General features: G+C 43.2%; 1 protein-coding gene across 1 annotated transcript; it reads right to left on the bottom strand.

Moving 5' to 3' along the window:
- Window positions 1-294: 294 nt before the first annotated feature.
- LOC306938116 (uncharacterized protein) lies at window positions 295-20,726 on the bottom strand (the record flags this gene model as incomplete). Its single annotated transcript, XM_079522131.1, has 3 exons — window positions 20,631-20,726; window positions 984-1,097; window positions 295-442 (listed from the first exon to the last, which is right to left on the bottom strand). Exons 1-3 carry the CDS (start codon window positions 20,705-20,707, stop codon window positions 295-297), a joined length of 339 nt encoding a protein of 112 aa, XP_079378257.1. The 5' UTR covers window positions 20,708-20,726.
- Between the last annotated feature and the right edge of the window lie 2,547 nt (window positions 20,727-23,273).

Raw genomic sequence — 23,273 nt, 5'->3', positions numbered from 1 at the left:
CAAGATGTGCAAGCATAGATCGATCTATCTATCAATCTTTCTATTTGATCTGAAATCAAACTATAGAATACATGTTCAGAAACATCTTCCATAAAACCATAATTGTCTCAGATATTCCGTTTCCCAGCCCAGATCCAGAGCAAACGGCCATGATTATCCTCTAGTCACAGTGTGAGCCGTTCAATGATTGTTATAGTGTTATAGTGTGTATATTGTATAGTGTTATAGTGTGTATATTGTATAGTGTTATAGTGTGTATATTGTATAGTGTTATAGTGTGTATATTGTATAGTGTTAGTGTGTATATTGTACAGGAGGATTGACATACTGTGTATCTGCAGGTCCAGGTTCATTACTGAAGTCAGGAGGATGTTGTTTAGACCAGTCACTCTTCATAGACAGAAGGCTGGGTGTTGGAGACTCTGCTCTGTGGTACAGACTTCTGGAATCATAGAAATGTTTGTGTGAATGAAAAGTTAAAGAGACTCTTTTTTTTCCTCTCATGGCATTGCACATCAAGAAAATGTAATAAAAACGACTAAATATACAGTACAATAACAGGTCATAGTTTAAACACATTTGTTGCATACTGTACACATACTGTACACTAGTGTACAAATAGCCTACTGTACACATACTGTACATGCACACTAGCAGCCAGCCTGTCTACTGAACACCACACTGTGATTTGTACCACTTCATTCACAAACTGTTCACACAGTAACTTACAATCTGTAGATGAACTTTGAACAGGGTTGATACAACATTATTAGATGTTATGTCTTGTTTTTGTCATTCATGTAACTTAGCATGAGATCACATTGTTGTGTTATAGTGTTGTGTATATAATGCTGCTGCATTGTCTGAAGGAAGCCAAACCAAAATAAGTTTTACGCTTAGTATGTACCTGTAGTGTACACAAGATGGAACAATAAAGTACAACATTGAACCTTGAATTGTAGGCTATTGGAGGATTGACATACTGTGTATCTGGAGGTCCAGGTTCATTACTGAAGTCAGGAGGATGTTGTTTAGACCAGTCACTCTTCATAGACAGAAGGCTGGGTGTTGGAGACTCTGCTCTGTGGTACAGACTTCTGGAATCATAGAAACGAAGAAGAAGAATTTATTCAATATGTGTTGTTTTGGGAGGTCTGAAGTTTAGTTTTTAGTGACATTGAGATGTTGGAGAACCAAGAGGTGCAAGCATAGATCGATCTATCTATCAATCTATCTATTTGATCTGAAATCAAACTATAGAATACATGTTCAGAACATCTACCATAAAACCATAATTGTCTCAGATATTCCGTTTCCCAGCCCAGATCCAGAGCAAACAGCCATGATTATCCTCTAGTAGTGTGAGCCGTTCAAAGATTTAATCTTAAGCCTCCCGATTTGTTCAAAGACATTCGAGGCCGTCACGATAATATTCAAACATGGTTGATATTTATCTGGATTGCTACTGTCCGTTATGCTTTGTATTGTTGTGTATATTGTATAGTGTTATAGTGTTATATTGTATAGTGTTATAGTGTGTATATTGTATAGTGTTATAGTGTGTATATTGTATAGTGTTGTAGTGTTATATTGTATAGTGTTAAAGGTCCTCATTCACAACGGCGTTTACGCTCATAAAGTGACGTTACGTGAGCGGAGCGTGAGCGGACAGGCATTTACGTGGATTCCCACATTACGTGGGAATTCATGAACTTGAACGTGAACTTGACGGTGACGTTGTTTGGTCGGAAACTCTGCTAAAAGCTGCGCCAGCTCAGAGGGTAGTGTACGGCTTGCGTAGATTTATTCAGAAGGCTTTAGTCTTCATGCTGAATCAATTAAAAGTCCCCAAATCTCAGATAAAATATGTAGGCATGTGTCCAAAACATTGGTCAGCACATAAAAAAATTATAGCTTATATAAAAGCCAAGTATCACTTGTATGCATTCTAGAGGCAGGTTAGCCTAGAGTCCCATGCAGAAACTGCCCCTGCAAGCCCGACACCTTTTTATTTATTTATTAGGATATTTCTAGCATGCGCGATTGCGCTGATCACTTCACAGCCTTCTACTCGCAGTGCAATGCGTTGTGAGCTTGTAGATCGGCTCCCGCGGACTCGCTCTGCGTGTTAAAAAACAAACTCACAATTATAATAAGAACATACACTTATCTGCATTCTGCACTGTACGAATCCAACGTTGTTTAGTGTAGTAATGCCTGCAGTAGGCCTATTGAAATTGTTTTGTTACAGAGCTCCTTTGAGTCAGTCTGACTGTCGGTGTGTGTGTGTGGGGGGGGGGGGGGGGGGGACAGAAGCATGCTGCCGCTGAACAGTACAATCTGGGTGAAATTCACATTGGAAAATGAATATAACGGCGCGGTGAGCCCGGCCCGGACAGAACAGATGATTTCTATGGTTCACAGACATGCCGGTCTGACAGACAGACAGCAGTCACGAGGGCTAATTAGCCCTATAAAAAAATAGAAGTCCACACTATTGCATCAGCGCGTGCAATTCGGCCAGTCATAGTTTTAAGCCAGTCAGAGTGCACCTTAATTAATTATAATATGGGGAACTTATAGCTAGGCTGTAGGCTACTACATTGATCTCATCATGAGATCAATCAAGTTTGGTGCCAAATGTCCCGCGAATCATTTTAATATGACGACATCATGAAATGAACCTGCACTTAGGCTGACAAAGAGGATCTGACAAAGAGGAGGCTACCCGCCGTATACTGGGGTTCCCCAAGGCTCGGTTCTGGGTCCTCTTCTTTTCTCTCTCTACACTACATCTCTGGGTGCTGTCATCCACTCCCATGGCTTTTCCTACCACTGCTATGCCGATGACACCCAGCTGATCCTCTCATTCCCCCCCTCTGATACCCAAGTGGAGGCACGCATTGCTGCTTGTCTGGCTGACATCTCGGAGTGGATGTCGACAAACCACCTGAAGCTCAACCTGGACAAGACCGAGCTGATGTTCCTCCCGGGGAAGGGCTGTCCGCACCGAGACATGGCCATCACCATTGATAATGCTGTGGTGACCTCAACTCGGACTGCGAAGAATCTGGGTGTGACCCTGGACGATCAACTGACGTTCTCGGCAAACATCGCATCAGTGACAAGGTCCTGCAGATTCCTCCTCTACAACATCAGGAGGATTCGCCCCTTCCTCACGGAGAAGGCAGCCCAGGTGCTGATCCAGGCTCTCGTCATCTCCCGCCTGGACTACTGCAACTCCCTCCTTGCTGGTGCTCCGGCATCTGCCATCAGACCTCTGGTGTTCAACCGCCCCAAGTTCTCCCACACAACCATCCTTCTCCGTTCTCTACACTGGCTCCCCGTAGCGGCTCGCATCCAGTTCAAAACCCTGGTGTTAGCCTATAGGGCAGTGAAAGGAACAGCTCCTTCCTACCTCCGGGCTATGGTCGATGCCTACACCCCTGCCCGACCACTTCGGTCTGCCACCTCGGGGCGACTGATTGCCTCGTCACTCAAGGGTCCTTCTGGCCGATCCACACGGTCACGACTCTTTTCTGTTCTGGCCCCACAGTGGTGGAATGAACTTCCCACTGATGTTAGGACAGCAGAGTCACTGCCCATATTTCGCCGCAGGTTGAAAACCCACCTCTTCAGGAAACACTACCCTTCCTCTCTGCCTGACCTACTTGTTGTTAACTAGTTGTACGAACGCTTGTTTTCTATTGTTGTATTGTTTATTGGATCTTGTTTAGTCGATACACTTAATTGTTTTAGCTCATGCTCATTTGATTTAGCTATTTTGTCTCATCTGTTTAAGGAAATAGGTAGCTGATATATTGCACTTTTACCTTAGCGCTAGGTATACTCTTGGTTGCTTGTTTTTGCAGAAAATGCACTAAAGACTTCTGGTGATTAGTAGTTTTTGTTCCCTACCTATGTTGAATACACTTATTGTAAGTCGCTTTGGATAAAAGCGTCTGCTAAATGACTGTAATGTAATGTAATGTAATGTATATGGTTGAAAATTTAAATAGCTATAGGCCTGGCTATGCCTACGTGTCCATGATCAGAACAAATCCATTCTCCACATGGTATTCAGACAGATGACAGTGAGATGATATTAATCTATTCCCCGCATGAATCAATGCAGCTCTGATAAAAAAAAGTATCGGATATCTATATATATATTTTTTTTTATAACCCTGCAGTGCATTCATCAGTAAGGGCTTTTATCATTGCCGAGTTGTAATATAGCATTTGGTCGTGTGGTGAACTACAAATTAACTTTTTCTCATTATGTGAAAGTAACTGTAACATCAGTTAACTTATTAACGTTCTGACATTTAACAAGGAGTGAACTTAGTGAAGCAATGCGTGCCAAGTTGGCAAGTTTCGTTTATAATTATATACATATAACTCGTTTGCTTGAAGATCTGTCCGTGCAGAGACCCGCCTGTCAAAATTAACTGCTCTACAAGCTCATCACGGCTGTTGTATATAATTTAAAGCTCTGTGCTGGCTATGATGACGTATTTCGTATTTTTTTCTGTTGCCTTATATGGTGTGGGATGGGCGTGGATGTTCCATTTAACCAGGCGACACCAGGCGAATCGCTTGGGAAAAATGCGAAAAGGCTACACTCTGCGATCCGCACAAATGAAGTGATTACACCAGCTTCCCTGAATAAGACGGGAGCAAATCGCAGCGTGATCGGACAGAGAAATACGATGATATTTAGTATCTGTTTACGCATACGTTACACTCTGGCGTATTTCTCCTTTGTGAATGAGGACCATAGTGTGTATATTGATTGACATACTGTGTATCTGGAGGTCCAGGTTCATTACTGAAGTCAGGAGGATGTTGTTTAGGCCCGACCCGACGTTTTTGGGCCGGGCCGGGCTCAAAACATTATGCTAATTAGTCGGGCTGGGCCGAGCCTCGGGCTTGGTGATTTTCCGCGATTTTTTTCTTTTTTCTTTCTTTTTTTAAAAGAGTGTTATTATAATAAAAATAGCAATTCTGTTATTTATGTAATGTGATTGTGTATACATGTATGTATTTATTATGAAGAGGGCTGCGCTAGGCGATTCACTTGTGACAGGAGGAGGACGACTGGAGGCGGGGGTCGCATCGCACTGGCATTTCAGACTCAGAGGCCTCGTACACACATGTCAAACCACGTGACTTCCATTGGAAAAGCATTGAGCCTGAGGCGGCCATGAAACACAGACAGAACAGATCATGTCCGTCCGGCATGTGTGTACGAGGCCAGAGCAGCATGCAGCCTGCCCCGCAATCCTGCACTGCGCGCAGGCAGTACAGTAGAGAGAACAGTGAACGGTGTGAGACTTGCTTGCTACCGCTGGATTCGCTCTGGTTTGCGCACCAAACGAGCTACTAACCACCAGTTAACTTGCCAAGTTGCCATATGCTTAAATATTTTATAAAATCAATCGGATTATCACAGCTGAAGAAGCGTCAGTTTTTTTTTTTTTTTTGCACTGAGTCTCGTTAACCCAGCTGGCTGCGATGAATACAACCTAATTATTAATCAACGTCACCAAACAATCCATGGTGATATATAACTTAAACGCTACACGTAAAGCAACTTCACTTCAGAGGAAACTATAAGGGAGCTGCAGCTGCTATTCGTGTTTACTCACCAGTCACCACCACCACTGTATGGAATCCATTAGAATGATTGGAAATGGAAGTTATGGAACATTACTAGCCTATTCTAACGTGAGTTACTGTTGAGTCAAAACTCAGAAGTGGAGCAAAAATCTTCTCAGACCTCAGACAACTACATCTCCCAGAATGCACCAGCAATATGGCTGCTCGTTTGCCTGAGCTGAAACACCTGAAAAGGCTGGAGGGAGCACCCTCACAAACAATGTACCTGAGACAAAGCAAGTCCTACTACTCGTGGGTTCCAAGTCCAAGGAGGCCAATGGTCGGTGATGTTTGTTTATTATATATTCATTATGTTTGCAATACTGATTATGTTTGCAATACTGCTTAATGTGGTAAAAGTTAATGTGTTTAGTATACTAGTTTTGATTAGGAAGGAATTCACATTGCAGAATTGCTTTCACCCTTTGTTTGAAAGTCAAAGTATACTTTACAAGAGAACAATACAAAGTTAAAATTATTTACATTTATTTAAGAATTTAAAAGACTTCTAAATGTGGACTGATTTACTATGTTAAAGGTTTAAAACACTAGTTGAAAAAGAGCTGATCTACAAGCTTGAACATCAGCCATTTTTCTTTCTTCATTCCAGAATTGTTACTTACTCTTACTATTGAAAGTGTTGACCTTTAATAAATTAGTGTTTCAAATAATTTAATTTAGGTATTTGTTTAAAATGCATTTAAATTGGTTAAAATACGTTTAATTGTTTAGCCTACATTTATTGTTTAAAAACAAGAATGGTTGAACTAATTACTTGGAACATTGTTTAAAGTATTTTATTTGTTGATTGGTAATCTGTCTTTCTTTGTTTTCGAAGGTTTTCAACCTGACTAAAGAACCAACCGATCAACAAGTGAAGCCAACATGCATGAAAAAGTTGGGAAATAAAAAAGTTGACTTGAGTTGGAAAAACGGAGTTGTTTCCTTTAATGTCCCTTGGAGTGGAACTTGGTAGAACTTGACAGTTACATACATCCTTTATTTCGATAAGTCGGTTGATCTCCGTTCTCACTTTCACACTGAAACACGGTGCCGCTGCGACGCAATTTAGTGCTGTTTTTTTTTTCTCTTTTTTTTTTCTGTCGGGCTTTTGTCGGGCTTCGGGCTTAACATTATGGTAATTTTTAGGGTCGGGCCGAGCCTCGGGCCGACCCAGTTAGGGTAGGGTCAGGCCGGGCCATAATTTTTGGGCCCGTTGAGAACTTTACTTCTCCCTACCGGCCAGTTTTCCCTACTTAATGTAGATGTCAAAATACTTGCAAAAGTCCTAGCCCGAAGGTTAGATTCTATAATACCCTCAATTATTTCAGAGGACCAAACCGGATTTATACGAAACCGTCCCTCTTTCTCTAACATTAGAAGGCTACTGGACATAATATTCTCCCCGGCTCCCCCACTCAACTCCGAAGTTGTTATCTCGCTGGATGCGGAAAAAGCTTTTGATAGGGTCGAGTGGGAATATTGGTTTTTTGCACTAGAACGGTTCGGGTTTGGGAAAGCAATCGTAGCTTGGATACGCCTACTTTATACCGGACCTAAGGCACGTGTACGCACAAATACTCACTACTCAGAATTTTTCCCTCTATCTCGTTCGACCTGTCAAGGCTGCCCTCTGTCCCCTCTCCTATTCGCCGTTGCCATCGAACCACTATCGATGCCTAAAGGCCAATCCCTTAATTAGCGGTATTAGGAGATGGGGCACAGAGCACAAAGTCTCACTGTATGCCGACGATCTGCTTCTGTATATATCAGACCCCGAACTATCTATCCCACACACTCTGACAATACTAAACACATTCGGAACTTTTCCCGGATACAAATTAAACATACAAAAAAGCATTTGTTTTCCGATTACTCAGGCAGCTATGGGACTGACAGTCTCAAATACCTTTTCAACTCTCTCGCTCGGGGTTTAAGTACCTAGGGGTCAACATCGCCAGCTCTATCAGGTTAACACACGAACACAACTTCTCCAGTTTAACGACGACGGTTAAGAAGGACCTGAAAAAATGGAGCAGCTTGCCACTTTCCCTGGCTGTAAAAATGAACATTCTGCCCCGATATTTGTATCTGTTTCAATGCCTACCCCCTTTTCTCCCTAAATCATTTAAAAAAAAGACTGACTCAATGATTTCTACGTTTATTTGGGGGGGAAAAGTTCCTATAGTGCGGAAAACACTTTTACAAAGGCACCGATCACAAGGAGGGTTGGGTCTACCCAATACTCCTCCGGCCCAATTGTAGTCTCTACGCTAAAGATATGGTCACAAATTAGGAGACATTTCAAATGGGATTCCTTTTCACTGTCTGCACCTATCTGTAACAATCACCTTTTTCTACCAGCTAGACTCGACTCCAGGTTCGCCGACTGGAATAGGAGAGGCCTCTCCCATTTTAAGGATCTGTTTATTAATGATAATTTCGCAAGCTTTCAAGAACTCCGTGACATCTATAACCTACCCCAATCAGACCAATTTAGATACCTTCAAATCCGGCACTTTACCCAGACTCTCACTCCCACATTTCCCATGATCCCACCCCCATCTCTAATTGATCATATTCTCAAAATAATTAACACACATAATTAACCACATCTCATCTTTTTATAACCTTATCTCACCTGAGAACGACCCTGGACTGCATAAAATCAAATCTGACTGGGAATCAGAACTTGGAATTACCCTTTCAGAGCAATATTGGGAGAAGGCACTCAATGCCATCAACTCCTCGTCTTCTTGTGCTAGACTCTCCCTAATCCAGTTCAAAGTATTACACCGGGCCCACTACAGTAAAATTAGGCTTGCCAGAATGTTCCCAGAGCTAACAGACGCATGTGACAAGTGCCATCAGTCACCAGGGACACTGTCCCACATGTTTTGGACATGCCCCAAGCTCTCGCATTTCTGGGAACATTTCTTTATCACAATTTCTGCGGCACTACAGATCAATGTAACCCCGTCCCCCCAGATAGCCATCTTTGGAACCCCTGTCTCTGACTTACGCATAACCTCTAAACAAGCTAGTGTGATCGCATTCTGCTCTCTCATCGCCCGTCGCCAAATCTTATTCAACTGGAAAGGTAGCAAACCACCGCCAACTACATCTTTTTTTTTTTAAAGATATTTTTTTTGTGGCTTATGCCTTTTATTGGTTTTTTGAAGGGACAGACAGTATAGGCTGACAGGAAACGGGAGAGAGATGGGGGAAGACATGCAGTAAAGGCCGTGTCGGGCTCGGGAGTCGAACCCGCGGCACACTGCGACTGGATTACCAGTCGGGTGCCCAGACGGTTACGCCACCGCCTGGGCCCGCCAACTACATCTTGGCTACAAGATGTCATGCTATTTCTGAAATTGGAAAAGATCAAATTTACAATCAGGAGCTCAACCGATACATTTTTCAATTACTGGCAACCATTCATCACTTACTTTAACAACTTAGATTCAATCTAGTCACGTCCCCTATACAAATTAAAACCCTGTTCAGTACAAATCCCCTCTCATCCTCCTCAGACGCTATCTGTTCAATGGGGGCACTGGGGGGTGGTCGCCCGGCAGGCTAGAAGGACCTACACTCACTGCACTTCAATTAAAGGCCAGACCACACTGTATGGTAACCGAACTCCACACCGTTTTTGATTTCTCTTTTCTTTTCTTTTGTTTCTGTATATTAGTCTTTCTCATGTGTGATATTAGGTTTTTTTTTTTTTTTCTGTATTTTTATATTATATATATTTTTGAGTGGTGTAAACCACTCCTACAACTGGCTTTTTTGTGCAGAAAAAATGAGCATGGTTGCTATGTTCACCCTGTTGTAATGACGTAATTAAATCACACCCGGGTGAACAGGGTGAACATAGCAACCATGCTCATTTTTTCTGCACAAACAAAGCCACCCGGGTGTGATTTCATTACGTCAGACATGATTTCATTACGTCAGACAGACCTTACACCACTCAGTTCACACGGGTGTGATTTTTACTATTACATCTTTCTCTCCTGTTTTCTGTTTGTCGTATTGTTTTTGATTTGTTGTGTATACTTACCAGTATTTTTTGCAACACGCGCTTATGAGCAACAAATGTGTATTTGTATTGTCTTGTGGAACAAATTAAAAAAAGGAACATTGACACTCGCTGTAGAACACACCATGTCTATGCAATCCCATTTGTCAATAAAATATTTAAAAAAAAAAGAGAGAACCAAGAGGTGCAAGTATAGAGCGTCGCAGTCCCGCCCCTTACCATGGACCAGGAAATGATTCTCCGTTCATTTTCCTCATAGACATTTCAGAAAGTATTTATTTAAAGACGTTTACGCCGCGGACAAAGCCAACTCGAGTCGTGACAAATCATGACAACAAACAAAATTTTTGGGGCCGAAAAAATAATTAGAAAGAAGAAAAAAACGGCAGGTTACAACACTTTTTTTGTTGGTTTTCTTCTTTGTAATTATTTGTTTGGTCCAAAATATTGTTTGTGTTGTCATGAGTTGTCACGACTCGAGTTGGCTTTGTCCGTGGCGTAACCGTCTTTAAATAAATACTTTATGAAATGTCTATGGGAAAAATGCATTGGGTTTCATTTCCTGGTCCATGGTAGGGGGCGGGACTGCGACGCTCTATAGTCAAAGTGGCATTGAATAAATGAGGCCTCCAGCAAGAGTCTAGAGAGCACTTTTGTTGACAAAAGAGTAAAGTTCTGCCCAAAGATATTACTTGATCATTTTTTTATCACACATTTCAAAAGAAAGAAAAGTGTGCTTTTTAACACATTGCACCCATTTTCTTCCAGTCATGGTCCTCATTCACAAAGGAGAAATACACCGCAGTGTAACGTATGCGTAAACAGATACTAAATATCATCGTATTTCTCTGTCCGATCACGCTGCGATTTGCTCCCGTCGTATTCAGGGAAGCTGGTGTAATCACTTAATTTGTGCGGATCGCAGAGTGTAGCCTTTCCGCATTTTTCCCAAGCGATTCGCCTGGTGTCGCCTGGTTAGAACGCCCATCCCACACCATATAAGGCAACAGGAAATATCGAAATACGTCATCATAGCCTGCACCGGGCTTTAAATGATATACAACAGCCGCGATGAGCTTGTAGAGCAGTTAATTTTGACAGGCGGGTCTCTGCATGGACAGATCTTCAAGCAAACAGCGCAAGTTTTGTATATAATTATAAACGAAACTTGCCAACTTGGCACGCATTGCTTCACTCCTTGTTAAATGTCAGAACGTTAATAAGTTAACTGATGTTACAGTTACTTTCACATAATGAGAAAGAAGTTAATTTGTATTGTTCACCACAAAACCAAATAAAACTCGGCAATGATAAAAGGCCCTATTGATTAGTCTACTGCGGTGATTGATTCCCTGCCCTGCACTGTCGGATTTGGAAAGCAAATATGGACATGCATGGACACAGGACATATTTTCTTTCTTTTTTTTCTTGTGGGATTTGGACTTAAGGCTATATTTCATCCGACCCAACTACGTTGTATGTTTCCTCAGCTGCAGGTAAGAGTTGGCTATTCTGTGTGGCGTCCGCATGTGATCAATATACATATTATAAATTAATACCACGACGCAAATGGAGGCAGATAGGTGCTTGCAGCAAATGCATTTAGGCCTACGTGAAACTTTAATTGGCTGAGTCTCTGTCAACATGCTGATCAGCGAGTTACAGTGGTAATAATAATCATCATCAACAGCCTTTCTTGTCTGTCTGTCCGTCATGTTTGTGAACAAGCGCGAGTGGAGGTGAGCTGGCTTAAAACTATGATATGACTGGCCGACTTTCAAACACGCTGATGCCATTCATTCAAATAGGCTAATGTGGTCTTCTATTTTTTATATAGGGCTAATCCCCCCCCACACACACACACACACGCACCGACAGTCAGACTGACTCAAAGGAGCTCCATAACGAAACAATTTAAATAGGCCTATACTGCAGACATTACTACACTAAACAACGTTGGATTCGTACAGTGCAGAATGCAGATAAGTGTATGTTCTTATTATAATTGTGAGTTTGTTTTTTAACATGCAGCGCGAGTCCGCGAGACTGCGAGAGCCGATCTACAAGCTCACAGCGCGTTGCACTGCGAGTAGAAAGCTGTCAAGTGAGCAGCGCAATCGCGCATGCTAGAAATATCCTAATAAATAAATAAAAAAGGTGTCGGGCTTGCAGGGGCAGTTTCTGTATGGCACTCTAGGCTAACCTGCCTCTAGAATGCATGCATTTAGGCATAGACCTGTGATACTTGGCTTTTATATAGGCTATTTTTTTTTTTATGTGCGACCAATGTTGGGGACACATGCCTACATATTTTATCTGAGATTTGGGGACTTTTAATTGATTCAGCATGAAGACTAAAGCCTTCTTAATAAATCTACGCAAGCCGTACACGACCATGAGAGGTGGCGCAGCTTTCAGCGGAATTTCCGACCAACCCACGTTGAAGTGTTATTGGATAATGAAGACACTTGGTTGTTGAGATTAGACTTTACTTCAGTTAGTTGTTTACAGCACCGGCATGAATAGAGGTAGGTGTTACATAGTTATCGGTCCGTGCTGTGCGCTGCACATTATCAGTTCCTACCACATATCACTACATCCCCCCTGTTTAGTTATGACATCCCCCCTGTAAACAAAGTCATAACAATTTCCCTGCAAACAAATAAAAGGCATAACATTCCCCAAAAGAACCACATAAACAACATCACTTCCAAACAATACGTAGTGCAATGTCCTTCAATACAGTGTTTTTCTTTTCTTTTTACATCCAGCCTTCAAAACAATAACATCAATAACCAACACATAAGGAGCAAATCAACCTAGACTACACATAGTCTCTGTAGTGAGAAGGTCTGTGTACAGCCCTACCACATCTCGTGTGCCTCAGTCCTGGGCTATTGGGTGCCTGTGATCTATTGTGTCTCGGTTCAGGGATATTGGGCGACTGTGTGTCACCGGGTGGCGTTGTGGGCGTTTCTGGTGGGTGACCCTCGTGAGTGTCCTCTCGGAGCTGTGGCTCAGCAATGTGGGTCTGGGTTATGGTTCTCTGCCTTTGTGGGTTATATAGTTCACGCAGGTGGCTCCTGCACCGCCTAACCTGGTTGCCATTTGGTGTTTGTACAACATAGCTTCTTGGCTCATTGCACTTTTGTATAACAATAGCTGGGTGCCATGTTCCTCTGTCCTTGTTCATCACAGTCACATGCTGTCCAGGGCAGAGTGGGGGCAATTCTCTGTGGCAGCTGCGGTCGTGATGCTCCTTCATGTCCGCTGTTCTCTGTTCCAGGTGTAGCCTATGTTCCTCCTTCCCTGGATCTGCTCGGCTTGGCAGCAGGGTTGTGACCGGTCTCCCAAACATCAGCTCTGCAGGTGATGGCAGTTTACTATCGATGGGTGTCGCTCTGACTTGTAGTAGTGCCATCTGTAGGTCGCCTCCTTGTTCCAGGGTTTTTGTTACAATCGATTTGATGTGTCTCACATGTCTTTCAATGAACCCGTTGCTCTTTGGGTAGTGGGGTGAGCTTGTGATGTGCTTTATTCCCCAGTCTGCTACACACGTTCTGAAGGCCTGTCCTGTGTACTGTGGCCCGTTGTCCGTTTGGATTTCGTCCATCCGTCCGAACAGTGACATGTACATCCGCAGCTTTTGTGCGACTGCATGGCTGGACACAGGCACAGGCATTTCGTCCACCAGTGGGTATTTAGAGTACCTGTCCACAGTCAGAAGGAACTGGCGACCTTTGACCTCAAATAGGTCAGAGGCTAGAGACTGCCATGGTTTTGACGGTAGGTGGTGTGGGTGAAGGGGTTCTTTCGGGTTTGCATCCTGATGTTCCACACACGCCCTGCATGATCTGCACACTCTCTCAATGTCGTCATTCACTCTAATCCAGTATACACTCTCTCTTGCAAGACGACGTGTTTTCTCAATGCCTTGGTGGCCAACATGTAGCTGTTTCAATATGTCATCAGTCATAGAGTCTGGAATGAGTACCTGTCTGCCTTTGAATATGACTCCTGATTCCATTGCGAGCTCATCTCTGAAGGACCAATAAGCACGCAGATCTTTTGGCATGTCCTTAATGTTCTCCGGCCAGCCCTGGTGGATCACTTCTTTGAGTGCGTTGAGCCTGGGATCCTTGGCTGTTTCAGTGCGGAGAGCATGCTGTTTCTCAGGGGAGAAGTTTATTATTGCAACGGTGTGTTGCTGTGGGTCCTCGATCTCTGCATCGACTCCATCGATGCGTTCATCCAGCTCTATGTCACCGTGGTTCTCTGGGTTTGGCAGCCGGCTGAGGGTGTCCGCCAGGACCATTTGGGGTCCAGGTCGGTATATGACATCATAGTTGTACCCCTGTGTCTTTATTAGCATGCGCTGGAGTCGTGGTGGTGCAGCATGCAGTGGCTTTGCACATATGGTGACTAGTGGCTTGTGGTCTGTCACTACGGTAAACGATTTCCCATAAAGGTACGTATGGTATCGCTGCATCCCATACACAATGGCTAGCATCTCTCGCTCTATGTTGCTGTATCTTGACTGGCAGTCTGTCAGTGTTTTGGAGCCAAAGGCGATGGGTCTGTCGTTCTGCACCAGAGCTATGCCCAAGCCTTTCTGTGACGCGTCTACTTCAAGGGTTAAAGGTGTGTATGGGTCGTAGTATTTCAGACAGGCATGCTCAGGGACTGTTGACTTCAGGTCCTCAAAGCACTTCTGGTGGTCAGTGTCCCATATCCATGGTGCTTCGTTCTTCAGCAGCCCCCTCAAGGTGTGAGCCTTATCCGCAAACCTTGGTACATAGGGGGACAGGTAGGTTAGCATCCCCATGAATCTGTGCAGATCCTCTTTGTTTTGGGGTGTTGGCATTTTTTGTATGTCTCTGATCTTGGCTGGGTCTGGCTTGATGCCTTTTGCTGTATACATGTTGCCAAAGAATGTAATGCTGTCTTGTTTTATTGTGCATTTTTCACTGTTGAACACGACGCCTGCCTCGACTGCTCGTTCCATCAGGTTGATCAGGTTCCTGTCGTGCTCTTCCTCAGTTTCTCCACAGACTGCTATGTCATCAGCTATGCTGACAACACCCCGGAGCCCCTCCAGGATCTGGTCCATCTTGGCCTGGAAGAGGTCCTGAGAGACACTCAGACCGAATGGCAAGCGCTTCCAGCAGTACCTGCCGAATGGAGTTCGGAATGTTGTCAGGGGTTGTGAATCTTCATCAAGTCGTATAGACCAGTATCCTGCTTTTGCATCAAGTTTGCTGAATATTTTCGCCCTTGCAAACTCTGGGTTCAGTTCCTCGACAGTTGGGATTTTGTGTGGGCATCGCCGAAGGCTGGAATTCAGTTTCTTGGGGTCCAGGCATATCCTAAGTGACCCGTCCTTTTTGGTGCTGTATGTCAGACTGGAGCACCAGTCTGTGTGCTCTTCCACCTTTCGTATCACATCCAGCTCCACCATTTTGTTTAGCTCTGCTTGCAGCTTGTCTTTTATGTGGATACTGCATTTCCGTGGAGCGTCGATGAATGGTTCAGCATCCTTTTTTAAATAGAGCTTGGCGGTTCCACTGAAATTGCCTATTTTGTCAAACTGGTCTGGATAAGCTGACTTTAGCTCTGTGATGGATGATATCCTCTTCAGCGGCCCTGTCCCTTTATCTCTGGCACTTCCTTGGCTCTTGTTGGCCTTCTCCATCACTGTGTCAACATTGACAGTCACCAGGTTCAGCAGTTCACTCGTCGGCAGTCCAACTACAGCCGGGCCTGGTACATCTACTACGTAGAACTTGGCGGTGACCCATTTGGACTCTTTGTACTGGCATGAAATGTCAATGGTACCCAGGCAGGGAATCTGATGACCACTGTATGCTGATAGCCTCCTGTGATTTATTTTCAGCCTTTTCTGAGCACACGCATCCCTGCCATACATCTGCTTGAAGGTGCGTAGTGGGAGAGTGTTGCCAGATGCTCCTGTGTCGATTTTTAGGCGGAGTGTGTGTCCATGGCCTGGTAGGTCAGGTGGCCTCACCTTCAGTGTTGTGTATGCCTCCTCTCTGGGTGGCTTGCTCTCTATGCTGTGCATGCATTTCTCGCTGATGGTGATCGAATAGAACTGTGATTGGTATTCACATTCTTCATCGGCTTCCGTGCCGTCTATGGTGTTGATGTGGGACTCACCGCGTCTGTTGTAGCCTCTGGAGGCTTGTTGTCTGTCACGTCTCTGTTGTAGTGGGGGTGACTTACTCCTTTGGCCCCCGCCCCGCCCGAAGCGTTGCTGTCTCTGCTGCTTGCTTTTCCTGCAGCACTTCGCCCAGTGGCCTCTAGTACCACAGGCAGAGCATTCATCGTTGTATGCGGGACACTGGCGGGGTTTATGGCTCCTGCCACAATTTTGGCATGTCCGCCCTCTGTCCACAGCATGGATTTTCTCACTGTGTGACATGCCAAGCTGGTGTAACTGTTCGTTGCCTGCCGATAGGGCCTCGTACTTCCGCCCCTCTGTTAGTACATCCGCTAGAGAATGGCCTTTGGGTTTGCCAAACAGATCATTTCTCAGAGCATCATGAGGTGTGCTGGCAATGATGAGCTCAATTAGACGTTCGTTGAGCTCTTCATCAATAAACTGGCATTTTTGAGCTAATGTCCTGGCTCTGGTCACAAAATCATCAATGCTCTCTTCTGGTTTTTGCCTGTACTGCATTAGGTGGAGTCTATGGATTCTAAAATTTACATTCATTTTCAACTGACCTTCATAGAATTCCCATAGTTTGGCAGGCTTTTTCTTGTCATCTTCGCTGAGCCCACTGGCATTCAGCCGTTTTAGTCCTTCATCTCCAATGCCACGGCATACTTTCCTTGCTTGCTTGGCATCATCTGTTATTTCCTCATCTTCTAGGTAGAGAGACATCTTCTGCTTAAACAGTGATATAGCCTCACTCAGATCTGGGTCAGCCCAGTTCATAGTTGGTAAGTGTGCAGCCATGGCGCCCTCTCGTTTGGGTCGTACTCGACGTGCAGACCGCTGCTGTCAGTCGGCTTTGCTCCCCCGGCGCTGACAGTTTTCACGTGCAGGTGACGACAGAGTTATCCTCGGACAAACTTCACCTCCCGTCCTGCTTCGTGGGTAATCATTATATTTACCGCTGCCACCATGAAGTGTTATTGGATAATGAAGACACTTGGTTGTTGAGATTAGACTTTACTTCAGTTAGTTGTTTACAGCACCGGCATGAATAGAGGTAGGTGTTACATAGTTATCGGTCCGTGCTGTGCGCTGCACATTATCAGTTCCTACCACATATCACTACACACGTCACCGTCAAGTTCACGTTCAAGTTCATGAATTCCCACGTAATGTGGGAATCCACGTAAATGCCTGTCTGCTCACGCTCCGCTCACGTAACGTCACTTTATGAGCGTAAACGCCGTTGTGAATGAGGACCATAGACTACTCTTGTTATCATATTCTGTATTTGTCATTCATGTAACTCACATTTTAATGCTATTCAGAATGTGTGTAGCAGGTCAATGTAATGTTTTCATATTACAAGTGCATTATATGGCATGCATGCATGCATTGCACAAGTGTGCAAATGCATGTGCATTACTGTAGGTGCACTCCCCACTTCAGAAAATATCAATGGTCATATGTCATCGATAACTGAAGTCACAAGCTGGTCACCTGAAAGAAAGAGTGCTTTTTCACAAATTGCAGGGTCCATGTTCTACCCGTCATAGACTATCATATTCTGTATTTGTCATTCAAGTAATTCATATTTTAAGGCTATTCAGAATTTCATATTTGCTGGCACAATAATTAACCAGATAATCACATCAGCAAAACTATTTTATTCCATCCCTAGTTGTGTTCTAGTGTTGTGTATTATTGCATAGTGTTATAATAGTGTGTATATTGTTAATGTATAGTGGTACAGGTCCTCATTCACAAAAGAAATGTACGCACATGTGTAAAGGAGATGCGTAATGATATCGTATTTATACGTCCGATCAAGCTGCGGCAATCCCCCGTGTAATTCAGCGAAGGTGGTGTAATGACTGCATTTGTGCGGATCGCCCGTGTATCTCATTCCGCCTCTTTCCCAAGCGATTCGCCTGGTGTCGCCTGGTTTAATGGAACATCCACGCCCATTCCACACCATATAAGGCAACAGGAAATATCGAAATACGTCATCATAGCCTGCACAGATCCGGGATTCCCAAGCTTTAAGTTATATACAACAGTGAACCGCGATGAGCTTGTAGAGCAGTTAATTTTGACAGGCGGGTCAAACAGCACAAGTTATATACGTATATAATTATAAACGAAACTTGCCAACTTGGCACGCATTGCTTCACTCCTTGTTAAATGTCAGAACGTTAATAAGTTAACTAATGTTACAGTTACTTTCACATAATGAGAAAGAAGTTAAGTTGTACAGTTCACCACACGACCAAATGCTATATTATGATAATAGCCCCTATTGATTACTGGGGTGATTGATTCCCTGCCCTGCACTGTCGGATTTGGAAAGCAAATATATGGACATGCATGGACACAGGACATATTTAATCCACCAGACCATGCTGTTTTGGCTTTTCTTTTCATTATTTTTTTTCTTGTGGGATTAATTCGTTTTTGGACTCGGACAGGCTATATTTCATCCGATCCAACTACGTTGTATGTATCCTTATCAAGCCTATCTGATCAAGGTAAGAGACGAGTTGGCTATTCTGTGCATGTGGGGTCCGCATGTGATCAATATACATTATTATAAATTAATACCACGACGCAAATGGAGGCAGATATAGGCCTATGTGAAACTTTAATTGGCTGAGTCTCTGTCAACATGCTGATCAGCGAGTTACAGTAGGTATAGTAATGATCATCATCTGCCTTTCTGTCTGTCTGTCCGTCATGTTTGTGAACAAGCGCGAGTGGAGGTGAGCTGTCTTAAAACTATGATATGACTGGCCCACTTTCAAACACGCTGATGCCATTCAGTAGGCTAATGTGGTCTTCTATTTTTGATATACTGTAGCCGATCTTAGGATCTACAAGCTCACAGCGCGTTGCACTGCGAGTATAGAAGGCTGCCGAGAGTGAGCAGCGCAATCGCGCATGTTAGAAATATCCTAATAAATAAATAAAAAGGTGTCGGGCTTGCAGGGGCAGTTTCTGTATAGGATCATAGGTTAACTTGACCAATAGATGCCTCTAGATTGCCTACGTCCCTGCCCTGCATACAACCATTATAAGGCAAAATGTTATACATTTCATTATGCTTTAAAGCAGAAATAACATGCATTTTAAAACTGTTTTTATATTATATTATAATATCGTATTGTCTATGACCCTCAAACTTATTTCTAATGGTTTGAGCCTCAATCACCATTCTGATATAACCAGTCCTTGTCATTTCGTTCTGGACTTTGAAAGCAGTTTTAGCTGCAATACCACAATGTCCTGAAGTGGTGGGGGCGCTGCTATGCAGATTATTTAATATTTGAGTCATTATAATACTGATGCTAGATAAAACCAGGCTTGTTTCCATTCCATGCCAGCTTGGAAAATCAACAATGGTGGACATTGTAAACAAAGTGGAAATGCAAATTTGGAACTGAAGACTGAAGAAGAGGAGGAATTATACAAAGTAGGGTGACATTGATGACATCACGATGAGGACAAAATCAGTTGAGCTGTTCCTGAGAGCAATTTCCATTAAAGCACCTATAGGCTATGATATGAAAGCCTGATTGTTCAAAATTGTTTATTTGTGGGGATAGAAAACACATATGGGAGCCCCAAAAACACAAAAGAAATTAAGTTGAATTTGATGTTATAGGTCCTTTAAGTAGCATGTGATGTGTCAAACTAGGGTGTTTTCATGATTCTGAATCCATTCCAAGATTTACTTTTGCACGAAAAACATTCCTTGGGCTAATTTCGGCCATAGCCAAACACATAGAAATGTATTCCCAGATTGTATTAATATCCCCTGACTAAATGCTTTGTACGACTTCAACGCATGCACGCATGCACACACACACACACAGCCACACAGCCACACACACACACACACACACACACACACACACACACACACACACACACACACACACACACACACACACACACACACACACACACACACACACACACACACACACTAGGGCATTCACTTCTAGTCCTTTCTAGTTGACTAGTTGCCTAGTTTACTAGACTAGTCGACTACCTATTATGTAAAAATAAAAACAAAACCTTTTTTTCTTTTCTTTTTTTATAAATATTTGTACATTTAAAAATTGTGTACATTGGTGACTATAACTATAATCTACCTGATCTTGAGGCCTACAAAATCAAAAAAATGTTTTTATCATCTAGTCAACCAGTACCAACAAGGTCGACAGTCGACACACACAGGGGCTGTAAGACAGTCGAGTCCGTCACAGCAATTTTCCATTGATCTACATCGTTACTGTCCGTCATGCTTATAGTGTTGTGAACAGGAGGATTGACATTGACAATCTGTAGATAAACCCTGAACAGGGTTGATACAACATTATTACCGGTATATGTTGTTTTTTGTAATTCGCACATGTAACTGTATAATGTGTGTATATTGTACAGGAGGTTTGACATACTGTGTGTGTGGAGGTCCAGGTTCATTACTGAAGTTAATAGGTTGTCCCATAGACGTGTCACTCTTCATAGGCAGAAGGCTGGGTGTTGGAGACTCTGGTCTGTGGTACAGACTTCTGGAATCATAGAAACGAAGAAGACAATTTATTCAATATGTGTACAATATGAGAATAACGTAAGGACTCGGAGAGTCATATTTTTTCCCCGTTATTAGTAAAAAATAACGGAAAAAAAAGAAGTAATGGTTTATGTAATGATTTATAAAATCAAATAGCAGGATTAACATACTTTGTATGTGGAGACTCTGCTCTGTGGATGTGATGTTTGTCAGCTCCCTCCTCCTCTCTCTCCTCACACTGACTCATCTTTGGTCTTCAGGAAACCTGTCAAGATTACAGGCACGCACGCACACACGCACGCACACACACACACACATTTTAAACATGTATTTATGTCAACACAAAGGAGATGCATAGAAGGACACAAATATTATTGGTGCAGTAGAGTTACTTTTACAAAATCATGGGATGTGTTTTCATGGTACAAATAGCATGTCAGTGACATCACTCAGCACTCTATGGGTAAAAGTAACAGTTTCTCCGGCATATATGGTGTATTCCAATAGAGCACCGAAGTCCTGACGTCACTGTCAGTAGAGGGCGCCAGTCCACAGGTTTGTGTACTTTTTATTTGTATTTAAATCCCCATTATGGGATTTTAGATCTCTTCATATAAGAACTGTGTTTGAACAATAAAACGATCATCCCGGCCTTTTCACTAAAGCATCAACTGAAGGTGGAAATGTACAAATATACCCAAAGAGTAACACAATAAGCGCTAGAAACGAGTCAAACAACCCAGAGACTACATTTCCGGGTAGGCGGGGTTGCTGCAGCTGCCCGTCGCACAACATAAACTGACATGTTAATTATTATTATTTTTTTTTTTTTAATTGATATTTAATGTTTCGTGGTTAGTACGAGTTGAGTCACCACCAGCTGAGCTTACGTCAACGAGGTGTGTTGACAGCTGGGCGTCAACACAATAACACATTGACGTATATTAGCAGCAACATTACTTTCATATGTAGTTTCAAGGCTTTTGTGGCCAAATTAATTCAATTTTCTCCAGAAACTGGTTGTATCAAATATGAATGGACATCATTAACGACGCACAGGCACCCCCCTGACAGAAAGGCCGGGATGATCGGTTTATTTTTCAAACACAGTTCTTATATGAAGCAACCTAAAATCGCCCTATGGGGATTTCAATGCAAATAAAAAAATACATGAACCTGTGTACTAGCGCCCTCTACTGAAAGTGACGTCAGACTTCAGTGCTCTATTATAGCAGAGACAGCACAATACTTTGCCAGCCTTTTTCCCTCCTTTTGGGGCATCCCTAGTTGTTGAACCCCTCTAACAACCAGTCTGTGGGTATAATGTCCTAGTTGTTGAAACCCTCTAACAACCAGTCTGTGGGTATAATGTCCTAGTTGTTGGAACCCTCTAACAACCAGTCTGTGGGTATAATGTCCAAGTTGTTGAAACCCTCTAACAACCAGTCTGTGGGTATAATGTCCTAGTTGTTGAAACCCTCTAACAACCAGTCTGTGGGTATAATGTCCTAGTTGTTGAACCCCTCTAACAACCAGTCTGTGGGTATAATGTCCTAGTTGTTGAAACACTCTAACAACCAGTCTGTGGGTATAATGTCCTAGTTGTTGGAACCCTCTAACAACTAGTCTGTGGGTATAATGTCCAAGTTGTTGAAACCCTCTAACAACCAGTCTGTGGGTATAATGTCCTAGTTGTTGAAACCCTCTAACAACCAGTCTGTGGGTATAATGTCCAAGTTGTTGAAACCCTCTAACAACCAGTCTGTGGGTATAATGTCCTAGTTGTTGAAACCCTCTAACAACCAGTCTGTGGGTATAATGTCCTAGGCTGCCAAATATTACAAACAAATAGTCTGCACCTATTAGCCCAACTCTGAGATGGTATGTAGGAGACTAGGAGTGGTTGGTATTTAATGACCATATATGGTCATAAAGGCTTCCTCTAGGCTGGGGTCAAAGGTGCTGCTAACTCTAATACAGACACTTCTCTGGACTGGAAGATTGAACAGTGAGGTCACACCATCATTAGACAGTGTGTTGTGTTTTAGTGATTTGATTCTACAAAATACTTGGAACTGAAAAAATGCTATTTTCGTGCTCGGACACAAGGAGGGACACACACATAGCTGTCTATTGTGGTTGCACCACTCAAACACTAAATTAATAGTGTTTGATCGATATTTCGATATTTCAGCACACCCCCTATTGTATTGTCAACATTATTATGTATTATTACATCCCATTATGAGAGAGAGAGAGAGAGAGAGAGAGAGAGAGAGAGAGAGAGAGAGAGAGAGAGAGAGAGAGAGAGAGACAGAGAGATAGAGAGAGAGAGAGACAGAGAGATAGAGAGAGAGAGACAGAGAGAGAGGGGGGGGGGACCCATCCAGGCCTTTCAGCAGGCCAAAGGCAAGAGGAAATAATCACCCCTCTAGTTTCTAGTTATTATTTTTCATGTCATGTTTATGAATTGAATACATAAGACCTCACAAGGTCTTTTTCTTGTGCTATCCTGTTAGACCAAGTGTGTGACTGTACTCTGTTGCTGTTTGCATTTCTGTCGAATAAACTATTCAATCAATCATTCAACATCAGATGGAGAGAGAGACAGACAGACAGACAGACAGACAGACAGACAGACAGACAGACAGGCAGGCAGGCAGGCAGGCAGGCAGGCAGGCAGGCAGGCAGGCAGGCAGGCAGGCAGGCAGGCAGGCAGACAGGCAGGCAGGCAGGCAGGCAGACAGACAGACAGACAGACAGACAGACAGACAGACAGACAGACAGACAGACAGACAGAAAGCAGCAAACGA

Source organism: Electrona antarctica (assembly GCF_951216825.1).
Source record: "Electrona antarctica genome assembly, chromosome: 15".
Classification (NCBI taxonomy): Eukaryota; Metazoa; Chordata; class Actinopteri; order Myctophiformes; family Myctophidae; genus Electrona; species Electrona antarctica.
The sequence above is the reverse complement of the archived record's forward strand: the minus strand, read 5'-3'. Positions and strand labels throughout refer to the sequence as shown.